The sequence below is a fragment of the Myxine glutinosa genome, chromosome 10 (assembly GCF_964187855.1).
Source record: "Myxine glutinosa chromosome 10, kmMyxGlut1.1, whole genome shotgun sequence".
Classification (NCBI taxonomy): domain Eukaryota; kingdom Metazoa; phylum Chordata; class Myxini; order Myxiniformes; family Myxinidae; genus Myxine; species Myxine glutinosa.
Genome location: NC_136270.1, coordinates 5,036,181 through 5,056,894, shown reverse-complemented (window position 1 = coordinate 5,056,894; position 20,714 = coordinate 5,036,181). Strand labels below are relative to the sequence as shown.

Below are 20,714 nucleotides of genomic sequence, written 5' to 3'. Positions count from 1 at the left end.
ATTCACAGATAGACAGTCAGTCAAACAAACAGACAGGGGTGAAAACATAACCTCCATCCACCTTTGGTGGTGGAGGTTATAAGGTGGTGTATAAGATGCTGCATCAACCGCAGTAAGCTTCTGAAAAATTTGTTTTTTTCTCCAACCTTTAAAATCTTTATTTTATTTCAATTGAATTATGTACTTGAACACTGCTGAACACAAATCGCCTCGTTGACACTTTCAAAAACCTCCAGTTTAGCAGTACCTGGACAAAATATTACACCGTTTTACGCCGTCTCGACCAATTAAATTTGTCACTCATGCTCTCAGCTTTGGGGAATATCGAGATTCAATGCTCGGAAACGCAAAGAAAAAGTTAAAAAGACCCTTCCCATGTAATTTTTCTCAAGATTGTGCAGGGTAAGGTGTTCGATGACGTTTTGATACTTCCTTCTTGTGATCTACCTGACCCTCAAATCATGTGATAATGAAAATAGGACTTCTCCACTTTGCTGCTGATACAATGCTTGTTCCACTGGCTTGGACGACTCCAGACAATCAAACTGATCTCACGTTACTTGGAAAAGACACCCAGATTTCTTTCAGGAAACATCTCTTTTTGGCCTAAGGGGTTGCGCAAGTGTGGCACCCCCAAAAGCCAATTAATTGATGCATGTGCCACACACTTCCATTGCACCATCAATGGAATTGATCCTGCCGTAAAGTCCCTCCACAAGAGCTTGAAGAGTGACATGGGTTTGATTTTCAATAAAGTCCCAAATTTTTCTTGGTACACTCAGAACGTTAACTCGTAGACCTGAGGTGATTCATCCATCTGAATCCAAGGCAATTATTTTCAGGAGGCAACACATTTGTATTATAGCACATAATATGTGGCTATTATGGTCATTACACTTACGGCTATTATGGTCATGCACAAAGCAAACATATCATTGTGAAGCATCGCCTTGGATTTCCAGGAACAAATCGCGCCAGGGTACGGCTTTGTATAGGATTTTGGAAATGTGCTTTTTACACTTACGGCTTTGTTTAGGATTTTTGAAATGTGATTTTTACACTTACGGCTTTGTTTAGGATTTTGGAAATGTGCTTTTTACACTTACGGCTTTGTATAGGATTTTGGAAATGTGCTTTTTACACTTACGGCTTTGTTTAGGATTTTTGAAATGTGATTTTTACACTTACGGCTTTGTATAGGATTTTGGAAATGTGCTTTTTACACTTACGGCTTTGTTTAGGATTTTTGAAATGTGCTTTTTACATTTACGGCTTTGTTTAGGATTTTGGAAATGTGCTTTTTACACTTACGGCTTTGTTTAGGATTTTTGAAATGTGCTTTTTACATTTACGGCTTTGTTTAGGATTTTGGAAATGTGCTTTTTACATTTACGGCTTTGTTTAGGATTTTGGAAATGTGCTTTTTACACTTACGGCTTTGTTTAGGATTTTGGAAATGTGCTTTTTACACTTACGGCTTTGTATAGGATTTTGGAAATGTGCTTTTTACACTTACGGCTTTGTTTAGGATTTTGGAAATGTGCTTTTTACACTTACGGCTTTGTATAGGATTTTGGAAATGTGCTTTTTACACTTACGGCTTTGTTTAGGATTTTTGAAATGTGCTTTTTACATTTACGGCTTTGTTTAGGATTTTGGAAATGTGCTTTTTACACACGGCTTTGTTTAGGATTTTGGAAATGTGCTTTTTACACTTACGGCTTTGTTTAGGATTTTGGAAATGTGCTTTTTACACTTACGGCTTTGTTTAGGATTTTGGAAATGTGCTTTTTACACTTATGGCTTTGTTTAGGATTTTGGAAATGTGCTTTTTACACTTATGGCTTTGTTTAGGATTTTGGAAATGTGCTTTTTACACTTACGGCTTTGTTTTGGATTTTGGAAATGTGCTTTTTACACTTACGGCTTTGTTTAGGATTTTGGAAATGTGATTTTTACACTTACGGCTTTGTTTAGGATTTTGGAAATGTGCTTTTTATACCTATGGCTTTGTTTAGGATTTTGGAAATGTGCTTTTTACACTTACGGCTTTGTTTAGGATTTTGGAAATGTGCTTTTTACACTTACGGCTTTGTTTAGGATTTTGGAAATGTGATTTTTACACTTACGGCTTTGTTTAGGATTTTGGAAATGTGCTTTTTACACTTGTGGCTTTGTTTAGGATTTTGGAAATGTGCTTTTTATACCTATGGCTTTGTTTAGGATTTTGGAAATGTGCTTTTTACACTTACGGCTTTGTTTAGGATTTTGGAAATGTGATTTTTACACTTACGGCTTTGTTTAGGATTTTGGAAATGTGCTTTTTACACTTACGGCTTTGTTTAGGATTTTGGAAATGTGCTTTTTACACATGGCTTTGTTTAGGATTTTGGAAATGTGCTTTTTACACTTACGGCTTTGTTTAGGATTTTGGAAATGTGCTTTTTATACCTATGGCTTTGTTTAGGATTTTGGAAATGTGCTTTTTACACTTACGGCTTTGTTTAGGATTTTGGAAATGTGATTTTTACACTTACGGCTTTGTTTAGGATTTTGGAAATGTGCTTTTTACATTTACGGCTTTGTATAGGATTTTGGAAATGTGCTTTTTACACTTACGGCTTTGTTTAGGATTTTGGAAATGTGCTTTTTACACTTACGGCTTTGTATAGGATTTTGGAAATGTGCTTTTTACACTTACGGCTTTGTATAGGATTTTGGAAATGTGCTTTTTACACTTACGGCTTTGTATTGGATTTTGGAAATGTGCTTTTTACACTTACGGCTTTGTTTAGGATTTTTGAAATGTGCTTTTTACATTTACGGCTTTGTTTAGGATTTTGGAAATGTGCTTTTTACACTTACGGCTTTGTTTAGGATTTTGGAAATGTGCTTTTTACACTTACGGCTTTGTTTAGGATTTTGGAAATGTGCTTTTTACACTTACGGCTTTGTTTAGGATTTTGGAAATGTGCTTTTTACACTTACGGCTTTGTTTAGGATTTTGGAAATGTGCTTTTTACACATATGGCTTTGTTTAGGATTTTGGAAATGTGCTTTTTACACTTACGGCTTTGTTTTGGATTTTGGAAATGTGATTTTTACACTTACGGCTTTGTTTAGGATTTTGGAAATGTGATTTTTACACTTACGGCTTTGTTTAGGATTTTGGAAATGTGATTTTTACACTTACGGCTTTGTTTAGGATTTTGGAAATGTGCTTTTTATAGCTATGGCTTTGTTTAGGATTTTGGAAATGTGCTTTTTACACTTACGGCTTTGTTTAGGATTTTGGAAATGTGCTTTTTACACTTACGGCTTTGTTTAGGATTTTGGAAATGTGATTTTTACACTTACGGCTTTGTTTAGGATTTTGGAAATGTGCTTTTTACACTTACGGCTTTGTTTAGGATTTTGGAAATGTGATTTTTACACTTACGGCTTTGTTTAGGATTTGGAAATGTGCTTTTTATACCTATGGCTTTGTTTAGGATTTTGGAAATGTGCTTTTTACACTTACGGCTTTGTTTAGGATTTTGGAAATGTGCTTTTTACACTTATGGCTTTGTTTAGGATTTTGGAAATGTGATTTTTACACTTACGGCTTTGTTTAGGATTTTGGAAATGTGCTTTTTATACCTATGGCTTTGTTTAGGATTTTGGAAATGTGCTTTTTACACTTACGGCTTTGTTTAGGATTTTGGAAATGTGCTTTTTACACTTACGGCTTTGTTTAGGATTTTGGAAATGTGCTTTTTACACTTACGGCTTTGTTTAGGATTTTGGAAATGTGCTTTTTACACTTACGGCTTTGTTTAGGATTTTGGAAATGTGCTTTTTACACATGGCTTTGTTTAGGATTTTGGAAATGTGCTTTTTATACCTATGGCTTTGTTTAGGATTTTGGAAATGTGCTTTTTACACTTACGGCTTTGTTTAGGATTTTGGAAATGTGATTTTTACACTTACGGCTTTGTTTAGGATTTTGGAAATGTGCTTTTTACACTTACGGCTTTGTTTAGGATTTTGGAAATGTGCTTTTTACACTTACGGCTTTGTTTAGGATTTTGGAAATGTGCTTTTTACACTTACGGCTTTGTTTAGGATTTTGGAAATGTGCTTTTTATACCTATGGCTTTGTTTAGGATTTTGGAAATGTGCTTTTTACACTTACGGCTTTGTTTAGGATTTTGGAAATGTGCTTTTTACACTTACGGCTTTGTTTAGGATTTTGGAAATGTGATTTTTACACTTACGGCTTTGTTTAGGATTTGGAAATGTGCTTTTTATACCTATGGCTTTGTTTAGGATTTTGGAAATGTGCTTTTTACACTTACGGCTTTGTTTAGGATTTTGGAAATGTGCTTTTTACACTTATGGCTTTGTTTAGGATTTTGGAAATGTGCTTTTTACACTTACGGCTTTGTTTAGGATTTTGGAAATGTGCTTTTTATACCTATGGCTTTGTTTAGGATTTTGGAAATGTGCTTTTTACACTTACGGCTTTGTTTAGGATTTTGGAAATGTGCTTTTTACACTTACGGCTTTGTTTAGGATTTTGGAAATGTGCTTTTTACACTTACGGCTTTGTTTAGGATTTTGGAAATGTGCTTTTTACACTTACGGCTTTGTTTAGGATTTTGGAAATGTGCTTTTTACACTTATGGCTTTGTTTAGGATTTTGGAAATGTGCTTTTTATACCTATGGCTTTGTTTAGGATTTTGGAAATGTGCTTTTTACACTTACGGCTTTGTTTAGGATTTTTGAAATGTGATTTTTACACTTACGGCTTTGTTTAGGATTTTGGAAATGTGCTTTTTACACTTACGGCTTTGTTTAGGATTTTGGAAATGTGCTTTTTACACTTACGGCTTTGTTTAGGATTTTGGAAATGTGCTTTTTACACTTACGGCTTTGTTTAGGATTTTGGAAATGTGCTTTTTATACCTATGGCTTTGTTTAGGATTTTGGAAATGTGCTTTTTACACTTACGGCTTTGTTTAGGATTTTGGAAATGTGCTTTTTACACTTACGGCTTTGTTTAGGATTTTGGAAATGTGCTTTTTACACTTACGGCTTTGTTTAGGATTTTGGAAATGTGATTTTTACACTTACGGCTTTGTTTAGGATTTTGGAAATGTGCTTTTTATACTGGCACTAGGATGGTGAATCTGGGAAAGGAAATTGGAGAATTTGACAATATAAATCTTAAATCAAGGGTTTGATCTTTCAAGGGAATGTTGAGGTAAATGTGATTTGTTTTTCAGTCTTATCTAGTCTTATCAAATTGATTATTCCTGTTGTTCATATCATCCCTCTTCTTCTTCTCCTTTAACGGCCGTCCCACCTTTCTTGTGGGGTTGGCCGGTGAAGCTTGGCCTGAATCTTCACGAACCAGCTGGCCAGGCCTGACGTCTGACTAGTTAGGGCAGGAAGTTGGCCATTGTGCCGGCGATAGCTCGCCTGATCTTCACAAAGGATACCATGGGATCTTTGACGTCCACCAACGAATGCTGGCAGACGGGACTCCCTTTGAATGTCCATCTAAGGGACGGCACACACATTAATGAATCATCCTGCCTGTGAAACACCGGACTGACAGTTTATAGTTGCGTCGGGAATCGAACCCAGGCTAGACGGCTTTGAGGCGAGTGTGCGTATCTTTTGGCCATCATGTCAGCCCACCATCCCCATTCCCTACCTAAATATTTTATAGCCCCGTTAACCTTGCCTAACACAATCCTCTTGCAGGTTAGTTTCCTGCCTTGCTCTGTTTCCTCTTTACCTGTTCATTTTTTTCTTGGTTGTGTCCAACTTTGGCACCGTTTTTAATATGTTGCCTTTTTGCCCTCTGTTACATTGGTGTTCCATGAGCCCAGTCTTTGTATTCATTTGAATGCTTGTCCTGTCTGGTGTTTTGTCAATTCGTTAGCCTCATGCCTTTAATTGTCCAGCTCTTACTTGAGCTTTGGCCTCCTTAAATAATAAAAAGTATTTGTACCAGGTGTCCAATTATAATTGGACATATTTTCATATTACTGAAATTTTAAATTACTTTCATATTACTTTCATATTAAAAAAATAATTATTTTCATATTACTATGTGTAGTTGGAGAGGATGGCCTGATCAAGATCTGGTCTCGAACAGGAATGCTTCGTTCCACACTGGCTCAACAAGGTAAGTACCGCCTTTTATTACTATGAGTTTCCTCTAATAAGGCTTTATGAGAATGTTTCTGGCTGTGAATGTAAGGTACCATACTGAATTTGGTTGGCAGCCAAGTACCCTCAATATGTTGCAAAGATTTTTTAAATCTGCTCTTTATTTAGGAAATCCAGTGTACTCAGTGGCTTGGTCTCCAGACTCCGATCGTGTGGCTTTTACAGCAGGACAACAAATCATCGTGAAACCTCTCCAGCCGAACACAAAACCTCTGCAGGTGCAAAATCCAGTGATTAGACATCAGAAATGTACTGTTTAACATCGACTTATTTGAAAAATGTTTGAGAGGGCTATTGGAAACTTAATGTTTGTAAATCATTTTAAATTATAGCATATTTATGTTGGGATACAATGAAAATTCAGTTTGGCTTAAAAATTTTTTTCTCTGCAACCGCTTGGCCAATCAATGTGAAACCTTAAACATAGGATGACTCCCCATGGAGAATATTTTCTTGATTACTCTAACGTCATAAGTCACATGGTATGGTAGCCATATTGGATTAAAGAAAAACATTTGGACATCTCCAAAACCGCTCAATGAAAAAAATTGAAACTTAGCATATGTCATCGAATGTCGAAACTCCTCCTTGGATATACAACAACAACATGTATTTTAAGGCCATTTTTCCTGCTGGAGCGGGGGTTAGCCTTGCGGTCCCCATGACAATCTTCTCCATTTTGCCCTATTTTCTGCATCTCTCCTTGTTAACCCCCTTGCCCGCATTTCTTCTTCCACCATCTTTAGCCAAGTTTTTCTCGGTCTTCCCCGTCCTCTACTTCCTTCTACATTCATTTCCATCACTCTTCTCAACCAGTCACTTTCATCCTTCCTCAACACATGACCAAACCATCTCAACCTGTTCCTCTCCACAGCATCAATCACAGGCTCTATTCCCATCATCTTTCGCAATTCATCATTTGTCTTCCTCTCTCTCAACGATACTCCGCACATCCACCGATCCATTCGCATTTCCACCCTTTCCAGCCTTCATTGCTGCTCAACGTTGCTGCTCTACGCTCTACTTCGTTGCTGCTCTACGTTCCAGCCCATGTCTCACTCCCATAAATCATAACACTTCTCACACATGCAGCGCACACCTTTCCCTTCAGCTTCAACGACACCCTCCTCCTCAACAGCACGCCACTCAGTTCCCGAAACTTCTTCCATGCACATCTCACTCCAGCAACCGTTGCCGAGTCTGATCCACCTTCTCCATTCAGCATGTCTCCGAGGTAGCAAAATGTTTTCACACCTTCCAGCTTCACGCCATCTCCAAGATCCAACTCAACATTTCCTCCATCTGCAGCTCCCTCTGTGCCCACCTTACATTTGAATGTGGCTGCCACACTGGTTAATGACCCTCTCAGACCACTACATTTTTGATGAACCCACTCAGCGCACATTGTACATTGAATGGAATTCACTCCGACACCCTTCTTGCACACAGCACATGGCCACTTCCCAGTTCTTTCCACCTCACCACATGCTTTACCACTTGCCATCACCTTTGTCTTTCCGATATTCACCTTCAGACCTTTTGTCTCCATACATTCCTTCCACTTGTTCATCTTTTCCTTCAGTCCATCCATACTTTCCGCAATCAACACCAGATCATCTGCATACAACAACTCCCACGGTAAACCCTCCTTTACGTTCTGAGCCAGCACCTCCATCACAGCTACAAATAGTAGTGGACTTAGTACCGACCCCTGATGCACTCCCACCTTCACCTCAAACTCACCACTGTTCCCGTCCTTCGTCCTTACAGCTGTGTGCGCTCTTTTGTACATTGCCATCACTACTCTGATCAACCATTCCTCCACTCCTAACTTCCTCTTTGCCCATGTCAATACTTCGCGTGGAACCCGATCGAATGCTTTCTCCAGATCAACAAACCCAAGAAACAACTCTTCCTCTTCTCCATGTACTTCTCCTGCAACTGCCTCACAATAAAGAGCGCGTCTGTCGTTCCTCTTCCTGGCATAAATCCAAACTGCATTTCGTCGATCTTCACCTTCTTCCTTATCCTCCTCTCCAACACCCTTTCCAATACCTTCATTCCATGCTCCAATAACTTTATCACTCGGTACGAGCCACACTCCAGAGGGTCTCCTTTCCCCTTGTATGGAGGGACGAGGGTACTCAGTTCCCAATCCACTGGAATGCGGCCTTCTTTCACCACCAGATTACAGATCTCTGTCATTCTCTTCACACCCCAACTTCCTGCTGCCTTCAACATATCTCCCACAACTCCCGTCGGCCCTCCGGCTTTTCTACTCTTCATTGGTTTTATCGCTTCCTCAACTTCCTTCTCAGTTATCTTCTCTGCCGGTCCTAAAACTGGGTTACTCTCTATGTTGCCATCCCATTCATTCTCTGTGAAAGAATATGAATGAATGATCGTTTTAAGGCCATTTTCCCCGCTAGAGTGAGGGTTAGCGATGCGGGCCCCATGAGCTCATGGTTCCCTGTTTGAGGCAATGTTTTATGGCCGGATGCCCTTCCTGACGCCAACCCTTGGTCACCTCTTACGATGCGCAGGGATATGGTGTACCTATTCTAAATCGTGGTACACACCGTGATCATTCATCCCAGCACGCTGGTACTCAATTTGCCGACCTCTGTATTCTCTGTATTCAACAGTATTTCCATATATCTTTTCCATCTTCCTTTAATTCCATCTGGGTCCGCAACGATTTGTCCCACTTCATCCTTCAAGCAACTCACCCCCATCACATCACACCTCTCTTTGGCTATCTGCTTTGCAATCCTGAATACCGCTCTCTGACCCTCTTCCGAATCCAAGCGTTCTCCGAACATTTTCCTACATGCCTCCTGCGCCTTTGCTACCTCTTTCTTTGCAGCCTTCTTGGCTGCCCTATAACTTTCATGCTCTGCTTTTTCTGCTCTCGTACCCTTCGCCTTCTGCCACTCCTTGAACTTCTTCCTCTTCTCGTCAATCCTCTTTCCAACTTCATCATCCCACCACCATGTTTCCAAGTGCCTCGGTGGTCCTTTTGTCCATCCACATACCTCACCAACGGCTCCCAACAGACTATCTTTCGTTGACATCCAACCACTCTCAAGCTCAACCACATCATCCTCTACCCTACTCAGCCTCTCTTTTACCCTTACTGTCTTACTTATTGGATATATAGGTTGATAATGATGATGTCATCGGTGTAGTGGTATTCCAGCCATAATTGTTTGATTCGAAATCCTTTCTTGAAAAGTGTGAAACTTCATTTATCTGATCTATGACCCGATGCGAGTGAAGAATTTAATTTCTGACTACATCGGTCACATGGTCTGGCAGCCATATTGGATTAAAGGAAAAACTTTTAAACTTTGGACATTTTTTTCCATAACCACTCAACAGATCGATGCGAAACTTCATACATTTGATCAGCCAGCCATGGAGGATATCATTTGAATTTTTTTTAATATGCACTTTCATTGGTGCAATTTAGCCTTGATGTGCACAAAAATGGTTGTTAAGTTTCTTAATAACCAATCAAAAAATCAATAAAGCTACGGATAATGGCAATGTTTGTGACATAATAGGGTGCATGGATGATACGTGTACGTGGCCCATAATAGCAGTGGGCCACAATAGCAGCATGTTCTGTTAGCGATGGTATTTTTGTTCAGAATGAGCGCACGGGGTGAGACTATATATGCACTCTACTGAGTACCGTTCTCATTATCTCGCACCCACTAACTGAAAAGCAGGGTTACGCAATTGTTTCAGGTCAGTCTGTCTGTCTGTCTGTCTTATCATTTTATGATCGTCAGTTTATGATCGAGGAACAACTTACTTAAATCTAATGTTTTATTTTGAACACGAATCGAAACATGAATAGGACAAGTTTGCCGTTTTACCGTACTTTGGCTCTGAATCCATCCCGATCACACACGCACAGATAGGAATGGGTTAATTTTTTTACTCTGCCTGCCTGACAGACAAACAAAATTGAAAATAATTTGAAACAGGAAACTTGCTGTTTTTAAGGACGTTATAAAGGATACATACAACAGGCATGAGTAACTAATGTAACGTGTTATAAAGGAACAGCAGAAAGACAGGGGAAACACAACAAGAGCAGGGTTGATAGACAATATTGAGGGAGACCTGGCCAAATAAGGGGTGTCGGGAGGATTGAGTAGTAGGGGAGGGCGCATGGGTGGACAATATGGATACAGAAGCAAAGTCTTAGGAGGGAAAAACGGAAAATTTGAAAGGAGGTGGGCTTGGAGGAGGGGGGATATTTATGTGCATTAATAAAGGTGTTTATGCAAAACCTACCTTCCCCAACATCTAAAACTACTTCCTTGTTATCTATAGTTAATCGTCACTCACTGCAAGACGGCAAAATACCCTCCTCCTCGATGCCCTTTGTAGCTTAAGTATACTACATGCATTGGAGGGAACTCGATTTATATATTTATTTGCTTTAAAAAAAATGTAGATTCCATAATTTGCTTATTTATTTGTCATTTGTACCAGCACTCCAACTCTGTTTTTTTATTGGTATTAATTTTTTGCTTTCAATAGGTTAAGTAGTAAATTAGTTAATAATTTGGAGGTGACTTGGTTTTTTTTTTTTATCAGTGGAAGGCACATGATGGTGTGGTTCTTAAAGTGGATTGGAATCGTTTGAATGGACTCATTGTGTCTGGAGGGGAAGACTGCAGGTATAAGGTGAGACCTGCATGTGGATATTAGATGCTGATCACCTTTTGTAAAATATGGCCGCTGCATGACATGTACCCTCAATTTCTCCACTTGGTTGTCAATTCCTTTTTTTGTACAGTCACCCTAAAATGCATTTTTTTTCTTCCATCCTTTAAAAATTTTTTTATTTGTCCTCGCACTGCCTTTGTCCCTTCGACCCTCTTTGCACCTCTGAGTTTTTGAAAGTATACACTGTATTGGTTATTGATAGATTGTGTACCATACATTTGGTGAGGAGAAGGTCTCCATTGGTATTACACTTGTCTTTGTGTAGGGATTCAGCGAATGAGTTCCAGCTTCTCAGGCCTGCCACTTTCACTTCTTCACCATAGGATACTCATCTTTATCGCCTGCATTCATTGTTTTAGATGTGACAGTCTCTATGCACTGACCATGTCAATCTCCATGCCAAGAACACTTATCTCGTGGAACACTGAAGTGTGATGATTGGGAGGTTGCCCGCAGTATGACTAGCATCAGTAGAAGCTACTGAGATCTGATTTCTCTTGGTCATCAAGAAAGGATGAGTAACTAGTCGATCACACGGATCTCAGAACATCTAATCCACTGCCATATTGGCCAAAACAGTTTGGCTCTTCCGCCAGCGTCCAGATAACGATATCGCCACTGCCCAACGTCACGAGATCTGTCATGGTTTAGTTAATTTACCGCAAGGAGGGACGAGCTATCTGGGGACTAGCTCTTGGCGCTAACATGGTATCACTCAATGTCCTCTTGTTATTCAAACATCTGAATGGATTTGAAAAAAACTTGGTACAAGTCCGTATATTAATAATGTGGGGGGAGGCTCGTACCGAGCGATAAAGTTATTGGAGCATGGAATGAAGGTATTGGAAAGGGTGTTGGAGAGGAGGATAAGGAAGAAAGTGAAGATCGACGAAATGCAGTTTGGATTTATGCCAGGAAGAGGAACGACAGATGCGCTTTTCATTGTGAGGCAGTTGCAGGAGAAGTACATGGATAAGAGGAAGAAGTTGTTTTTTGGGTTTGTTGATCTGGAGAAAGCATTCGATAGGGTTCCACGCAAAGTATTGACATGGGCATTGAGGAAGTTAGGAGTGGAGGAATGGTTGATCAGAGTAGTTATGGCAATGTACAAAAGAGCGCGCACAGCTGTAAGGACGAAGGACGGGAACAGTGGTGAGTTTGAGGTGAAGGTGGGAGTGCATCAGGGGTCGGTACTAAGTCCACTACTATTTGTAGCTGTGATGGAGGTGCTGGCTCAGAACGTAAAGGAGGGTTTACCGTGGGAGTTGTTGTATGCAGATGATCTGGTGTTGATTGCGGAAAGTATGGATGGACTGAAGGAAAAGATGAACAAGTGGAAGGAATGTATGGAGACAAAAGGTCTGAAGGTGAATATCGGAAAGACGAAGGTGATGGCAAGTGGTAAAGCATGTGGTGAGGTGGAAAGAACTGGGAAGTGGCCGTGTGCTGTGTGCAGGAAGGGTGTCGGAGTGAACTCCATTCAATGTACAATGTGCGCTGAGTGGGTTCATCAAAAATGTAGTGGTCTGAGAGGGTCATTTACCAGTGTGGCAGCTACATTCAAATGTAAGGTGTGCACAGAGGGAGCTGCAGATGGAGGAAATGTTGAGTTGGATCTTGGAGACGGCGTGAAGCTGGAAGGTGTGAAAACATTTTGCTACCTCGGAGACATGCTGAATGGAGAAGGTGGATCAGACTCGGCAATGGTTGCTCGAGTGAGATGTGCATGGAAGAAGTTTCGGGAACTGAGTGGCGTGCTGATGAGGAGGAGAGTGTCGCTGAAGCTGAAGGGAAAGGTGTATGCTGCATGTGTGAGAAGTGTTATGATTTATGGGAGCGAGACATGGGTAATGAACGTAGAGCAGCAACGAAGGCTGGAAAGGGTGGAAATGCGAATGGTTCGATGGATGTGCGGAGTATCGTTGAGAGAGAGGAAGACAAATGATGAATTGCGAAAGATGATGGGAATAGAGCCTGTGATTGATGCTGTGAAGAGGAACAGGTTGAGATGGTTTGGTCATGTGTTGAGGAAGGATGAAAGTGACTGGTTGAGAAGAGTGATGGAAGTTAATGTAGAAGGAAGTAGAGGACGGGGAAGACCGAGAAAGACTTGGCTAAAGATGGTGGAAGAAGAAATGCGGGCAAGGGGGTTAACAAGGGGAGATGCAGAAAATAGGGCAAAATGGAGAAGATTGTCATGGGGACCGCATGGCTAACCCCCGCTCTAGCAGGGAAAATGGCCTTAAAATGCATGTTGTTGTTGTTGTTGTTGTTGGGGGGAGGCATATCGGCCGACGTTGTGACATCGAAGAGTGCTATTCTAGTTCTTTATTTTGTCTACATCTTGCAGGTCTCATTGAAGAGATTAAAATTCCAATGATTTTGTAAAGTTGTATGGCTCTCTGGGAAAAGTTGAAATGCAAAGTATGGCCCTTATATAAAAGGTGATATAATTGGTGACGTCCTATTGAGATGATAACCAGTATACTGCACGCAGGTCTGGGACAGTTATGGGCAGGCCATGTATACATCAGCCATCCTGGAGTACCCTGTCACTGCTGTAGCTTGGGCTCCGAACGGAGACTACTTTGCTGTCGGCTCCTTCAACTCATTGCGATTATGCAACAAGGCTGGGGTAGGGATGGCACCACTGCACATGATGTTTATATCCATACGATGGTTATTTGTGCAATGCTTCCTTTTTATGTGGTGACTGTGGCTCGTGGTTACAATTATATTATAACACAATGTGTTGTACATGAATATCAAGTATGTAGGGATACAATTGACAACCCAACCCAGTATATAGGATTTTAACCTTGGTTCACAGCTTCACATAGCAAGTGCCTAGATGGGAGCACCAAACATTTTCCTTCTTTTTCCTTTCAATGGATTTCTACATGAATTATTATATTTGCTCTGCTTTACTTTTCCTCATTGGCAGATGCTTCTCACTTTACTACCTCTTGCTAATACCTGCAGTCTTGCTTTTCCTGAACACTTGTTCATTCATGGGCACCCACCCAATCTCTCTCTCTCTCTCTCTCTCTCTCTCTCTCTCTCTCTCTCTCTCTCTCTCCTCTCTCTCCTCTCTCTCCTCTCTCTCCTCTCTCTCCTCTCTCTCCTCTCTCTCCTCTCTCTCCTCTCTCTCATGATTGAGACAAGGACATGGTTAAGTGCTGCAGCACTTGCAAATAAAGTTGGCATGCGGTCAAACCGCATAATATCTGCTGTGCTATGCAAAATACTTAGCGTATACCGCAAAGTTAAGGTGCACTGGGAGCAATCTGCTCGCACTGGTGATGGCCCAATTGTTTGTGAGCCAAGCCTCTGTTTCCCAAATTTAGAAGTCACCCCCACTGTAATGAATTCTGGTACAATAATAAAATATTTACCAAAAATACGTTTTGGATCTGCAGGTCTGGAAAATCGTGCAATATACCAGGCCTGCGTCAAAGCAATCCGGCCCTCCTTAGGAACTTGGCAGTCAAGGAAGTGGCACAATTGCTTGCCTACAGAATACCCCTTCCAACCTAACTGGAAAGCCTATTATCACATACTTATTCCAAAGAAAACTGCCGACCTGTCGTGGAGGTTGGCACATTGGGTATTACCCACCAATAAGCTCTTGCATGTTTTTTCTTCTGAAATATCTGACCATTGTCCCTTCTGTGGTGCTCTTGAGACCGTGTCACATGCTTATGTTGAATGTGCACGCTTGATTCCTTTATTTGGTTTGCTGCATGAAATGTGCATGAAGCTTTCTTTAAACTTTACTTTGAATTCTTTCAGTTTTTGCTTTGCCTCAAACACACACCAAATAGAAGTGGCCCTAGCGAACTTTCTCGTTGCCATGGCAAAGAAAGCAATATATCGCACGAGGAAAATGCAAATTGAAAATCCTACAAGATGTACAGATAACCTCCCGGCCTGTTTTAAAGGACTTGTTTTTGCCCAGATTAAAACAGAATTTTGTTTCTATACATATATGGATAAAGTATTGATCTTCAAAAGTATATGGGCATTGAATAATGCGCTTTGCTCTGTGCAAAATGGTGCGCTGATCACAGATTGATCACTCCTCGAGCATGATATGATTTCTTTGTGAGGAGCAAAACACTTTATTATTTTTTTTCCTGTTCCCTTTCTTGATGTACTAATGGTCTTCATGTAAATGTTCCCTTTAAAATGGTTTTGCTTGTTTTTTTACCTCTGATTTGTGAAATGGTTGTATTTATACATTTTACAAAATATACTTTTTGATATTTTTGTAATAAAAGGATGTAAAAGTCAAAATCTCTCTCTCTCTCTCTCTCTCTCTCTTTCTCTCTCTCTCTCTCTCTCTCTCTCTCTCTTTCTCTCTCTCTCTCTCTCTCTCTCTCTCTCTCTCTCTCTCTCTCTCTCTCTCTCTCTCTCCAGAGCTATTTAATGATGCAATTCTCATGGTGTACAAATTTCTGATGCAAAGCAGGATGGCTAACTCAATGGATGGTTTAATGACTCCGAGCTCAAGTAATTTATTCACTGCATTTGAAGTGTTTATAAGTAAGACACATTTCCATTTCCACTGCACCAACAGCATCCAGTGTTTCAATATTCAGGTTCTTCTACAGGTTTCACTGTGATTTTTGACATTCAGAAAACATCACAAAATGCTGTTTTTCATTGTAAAACATGAAAACAGCAAGTTATCCTTTTCTTTTAAAAATCACATAATGCCTATTTTGCTATTCATATTGCATATAGCATCAAATATATATTTGCCTGTAGAAGTGAACTTGAAATGAATGATAAATAAATCATATTTGTATGAGGGGGCACACAAGACGGCTCATTCTGTGGAGCACCAATAAGACAACTGTTGGAATGGCTACGTATGTAAAAAAGTTCAGCAGAATATCATATACAATTTGTGCATGAGAACAAATAAACTAAGAAGACGTACTTGCAAAATCCACCCCTCCCCAAAATAAAAGGTTGCCATGGATACATCATTGTCCGTTTCATTATGATTAAAATTGGCGATTTTAATCAAAGTTCAGGTCAATCGGATTAAAATTGATGATTTTTCAGATGAAAATGGATGATATTTGAAGTTTTACCTTGAGTTGACCTTCGACCTTTTGACCCCCAAAAAAATGGTTTTACAATTCCGTGATGTATAATGCAATTGCTCTTTAATTTTCAGGTTAATCAGATGAAAATTGATGATTTTCCAGATGAAAATTGATGGTTTTAGAAGTTTGACTTTTGACGTTTTGACATTAAAAATCGTCGGTTTCCCAATTCAGTGAGGCATTGTGCAATTTATATTTAATTTTCAAGTCAATCGGATGAAAAATGGCAATTTTAGAAATTTGACTTCAAGATTACCTTTGACCTCAAAATCAATAGTTTTCTTCCTTATGACCAACTCTACCATCTCGTGAAGGTTCGTAAAGATCGGTTGAAAATTGTGACCTGTAGGTGATTGACAGACAGACAAACAAACAGACAGAATGAAAAATTGGTCAGAGACCGAGGACTTGCCGGAATGTACTTTTTTATCGGCCATTTTGGACAAATATAGCGGCCGAACCACGTGACCGATGACGTCATCATTAACATTTTATTCCCCATGGATAGTTCTTTACAATGAGCCATGTCTCAATTTTTTCTGTTCAGCACTTTCGGAGATATAAAGGTGCAAAGTTTTTCGGTTCTTCCAAGATGGCGGCTGAACCACGTGACCGATGACGTCATCAATTGGTCACAGTCTATTCCAGAGCAAGACAAATACATGTGCAAAGTTTGGCGATTCTACGTGCAACGGTGTAGACCTAGTGCTGCAAACAGACAGACAGACAGACAGATCAACATATTTGCCGGAATCTTTTCTGGCAAGTAATAACGCACAAGACCAACCAATATACTTGAAAAATCTTCGATTTTCACAAGTAACAGGCCAGAAAAGATATCCCTAACCGACCATGCAAAAACTGTGCAGGAAACAGGTGCAAAGAGAAAATGCTACACTGGAAATTGTGCCACTTTGAAGAATATGCCATTCTGAACTCGATGATAAATCTAACGTTTTCCTCCTTGTCCTGATGCAGTGGTCTTACTGTGTAGAGAAACATGCGACGGGCAGCACGTTTGGTCTCGCTTGGGCACCTGATGGAACACGCGTTGCGGCTGCCTGTGGTGATGGACACGTAATCTTCGCTCACATGATTGGGCAGCGTTGGGAACGAGGTGCCTTCGAGCTAACTTTGTCCAAGCGTCGAACTATTCAGGCATGCTCCTTGGAATTTAAATACCAGTGACACAATTACAATCGATTTTGAGCATAGAATTACGTATTGCAGGCTTCGGTTTTCTTTTACCCTGCTTACATTTTTTATAAAATCACAACAGCAAAGTACTCTAGTTTTCCAGACAATATACGTTCTTCACTTCCTGAATCGTAACTACTCTTTTTGACCAATGTAATAGTTTTATTGACTCAACAAATTTAACTGTGGTTTATTCTCTTTTTTTTTCTCCATGGTTCCACCAAAAGGTGCGAAATGTGCTGAATGACGCATTAGACCTATTGGAGTTCCGGGACCCTGTTGTGAAGGCTTCCTTCGACTTTGGCTACCTGATTGTCACTACATCCCTGCAGTGCTATATTTACAGGTGAAGATTGTTGATGTCAACTTGTAATTTTCACATGACAGAGATACTGTACTTACCGATACGAATAATTATTCTCAGCACCTCCAGAAACATAATTTGCACTGCGGAGTTCTGGATATCTTGAAAATGCATGCGCCAAATTTTGTGCAACAGCATGCTCATTGGTTATCCACGTGCCATGTGCTCTACTTCCGCATTTGGTTCTTCTTCTGAGTGATTGTAACAAAACATTTCAAGTACCACAAATCAACCTTTGTCGCAGCCTTATAGTTGAAATGATTATGTTATTATTACATGAACAATCGAATAATAGGTTTGAACAATGAAGAGTTGACAAAGGTATGCTGGCTGCTGTGTGATGTAATAAGTTAAGCTGACGTTTTAGACGTCACCCCTTCGTGAGCAAGTGTGCCTTTCTTTATATGCTTACCACCAAACAGTGTTGTAGTTTTACCACCCTTGCATTCATAGCATCATTATCTTTTAAGTTGGGGCTTTTCACAAGTTTCATCCAAACCATAATTGTCCTGCTGATAAATATGTAAAGGAAAAACAGTGCTGCCCAGGACTGTGTTGATCATTCATTCATTCATTCATTCATTCATTTCGGTTTACTGAAATAATTAAACACTGGACCAGGGAGTTCAAAGACTGAAATTTGTCAAGTTTACAATAATAAAAGTATTTCATAAAACTTACAAATGTATATAAAAATAATAATAATCATATAAAATTACATTAATCAAAATATCAAAATAAGTAAAAGGAATGAACAAACATACATATTCAAACAACAATGAAAAAATATAACAAATTCTACCAACAAAATAACCTAAAATAGCAGAAAACTGAAGAAGATCAACAAACATATTATGCATGTAATTGATTTCATTCACCTACATAACAACAACACAACAACAACATGCATTTTAAGGCCATTTTCCCTGCTAGAGCGGGGGTTAGCCTAAATGGTTATTTGATGGTTATTATGGTTATTTAAATGGTATTCACCTACATAACAGAATTAAGCATTTCAATCAAAAAAGGAATTGTTGAATTCTTGTATCTCTGAGTCTTACACCGAGGTAGGTCAAGATGTTGAGCATTCCTGAGTTGCATATTATATCGAGACACAGATTGTCAGGTAGGAGGAAGAATGTCACGGTGACGATCACATTTTAAAAGACCAAGTCCAAAACGCAAGAGAAGCTCATCCCTGCGTTCGCTCAACAACTGTAAACCAAAATGATGAAGTTGTTGTTCATAGGACTGAATAAAACGGAGCGCACGCTTCTGGAGTTGTTCAATCTCATCGCTCTGAGCCCTTGTAAAGCCAGAACCCCACACGGGCACCGAACTCCAGCAAAGGGCGAATGTACACTTTGTATATTTCAACAAGTTCGGGGGCACTAACATGGATCGTGTATAAACTTGTGAAAATCCATGCGACTGTTGGTCATTACTCACTCTGCATTGTAGATATCTCTCTGATATCCATCTCTGTGTGTGAGTCAGCCTTTAACATTTGGTGGAGGGGGAGGAGGTGCCCACAGGTGAAGCCACTACCACGAGTGATTTATAAATGTGATAAAGAAAACTTTCACTCACCGCTTTTACTTTTGTCCAGTAACATTCACACTATCTTTTTGAGGTTCATTAAGGTTAGTACAAGTTGGGTACCAAAGTAGTACACATCACCATGGAGGAAAATATATTGTCACTGAATGGGTATGTACTGCATATGGAAAACAACCTCACAAAAAGAATGATACACTGGAAGACTAAAGGTCGAAGGAGGGTTGGATGACCCATGGAGACCTGGTGGCGTATGATACAAAAGGAACTGGTGGAACTAGAAACCACCTGGATGGCATCAGTCATTGCCATTGGGCCTAGGGCAGATGAAAGGGGGTGGGGGACGAGTTGCTCAAGAGGCTCCGTATGTCGTCAGGCATGACATGATCATGACCAAGCAAAGCTATTTACATTTATTGTACAACTAGCAAAGGTCACTCCTCCACCCCTTCCCCTACCTCCTCCCTTCAGAGTCCCACCCCACCCTTTATCCACCCTCTGGAGCCTCACCCCACCCCTTCCCCTCCCTGATCCCAGCCCAAGCCCTCCCTGATCCCAGCCCAAGCCCTCCCTGATCCCAGCCCAAGCCCTGCCTCCTCCCACCCACCCTTTCCCTTCCCTCATCCCACCCACCCTTTCCCTTCCCTCATCCTACCCACCCTTTCCCTTCCCTCATCCTACCCCATGAAATAGTTCGACATAGCGGACGTTTGATTTGAGTTCCAAATACAACGTTTGATTTTTTTTTTTTTAATAAGTATATTTTTGTAGGTACATTCATATAACTATCTATTAATACAATGAAAGTATATCGCACAAAAATGTTAGCTCTGTCTACTGTAACGCCATGGCTTGCAAAAGCAGCCTGAATTGAAACAAAAAGGGAGCTCTGTCTTCTGTAACGCCATGGCTAGCAAAAGCAGCCTGAATAGCGTTCACTAATCGCTAGATATGGTAAATTTTGGCAGATTTCACTCCAGATTTGGACATTTATTTAGTCTGCAGCATCCAATCCTCATATCCGAATCCAGATTTTGATGACATGCTTCAATTATGTAATGATATAATCTATCGTGTTTCCAAGGCAAGGCACGTTTGAGTAGGCCAAAACAAAATGGCGGCTTAAGAACCCAGCGAGGTGCAGTGGGCTGACCAAGATGGCGGGCCATATTGATAAGCCTTTTTGTTTTTTTGTTTTAATTATGAGCCCTGCGTTAATCATCTTCAAAATGGTGTTATAACACACCCAAACACCCAGTTTTCATCCTTGCAATCTGTTGGAGGTCCAGGTGTATGCATGCAAAGTTTGGGGCCACTAGGTTTCATGGTTTTGGAGTTACGGAGGAGACAGATGGACGGACAGACTGACACTGCCTTTTATTATTTATATAGATGCGGACGGACAGACGGACAGACTGACACTGCCTTTTATTATTTATATAGATATATATAGATAATACGAGTGCAAAGCTATTTCCATATATTGTACTATTTCCATATATAAGCTGCG

General features: G+C 40.2%; 1 protein-coding gene across 7 annotated transcripts in view; it reads left to right on the top strand.

Annotated features, from left to right (window-relative positions):
* Window positions 1-20,714, top strand: part of IFT80 (intraflagellar transport 80) — a 102,886-nt gene that overhangs the window by 5,371 nt on the left and 76,801 nt on the right. For all 7 annotated transcript variants that reach the window (XM_078785277.1, XM_078785273.1, XM_078785275.1 and 4 more), the window contains 6 exons: window positions 6,111-6,179; window positions 6,332-6,441; window positions 10,838-10,927; window positions 13,467-13,604; window positions 17,065-17,244; window positions 17,511-17,629. In XM_078785277.1, coding sequence (XP_078641403.1) covers window positions 6,152-6,179; window positions 6,332-6,441; window positions 10,838-10,927; window positions 13,467-13,604; window positions 17,065-17,244; window positions 17,511-17,629 — 665 coding nt within the window. In that variant the 5' untranslated portion in view covers window positions 6,111-6,151. The remainder of the gene's footprint in view (window positions 1-6,110; window positions 6,180-6,331; window positions 6,442-10,837; window positions 10,928-13,466; window positions 13,605-17,064; window positions 17,245-17,510; window positions 17,630-20,714) is intronic.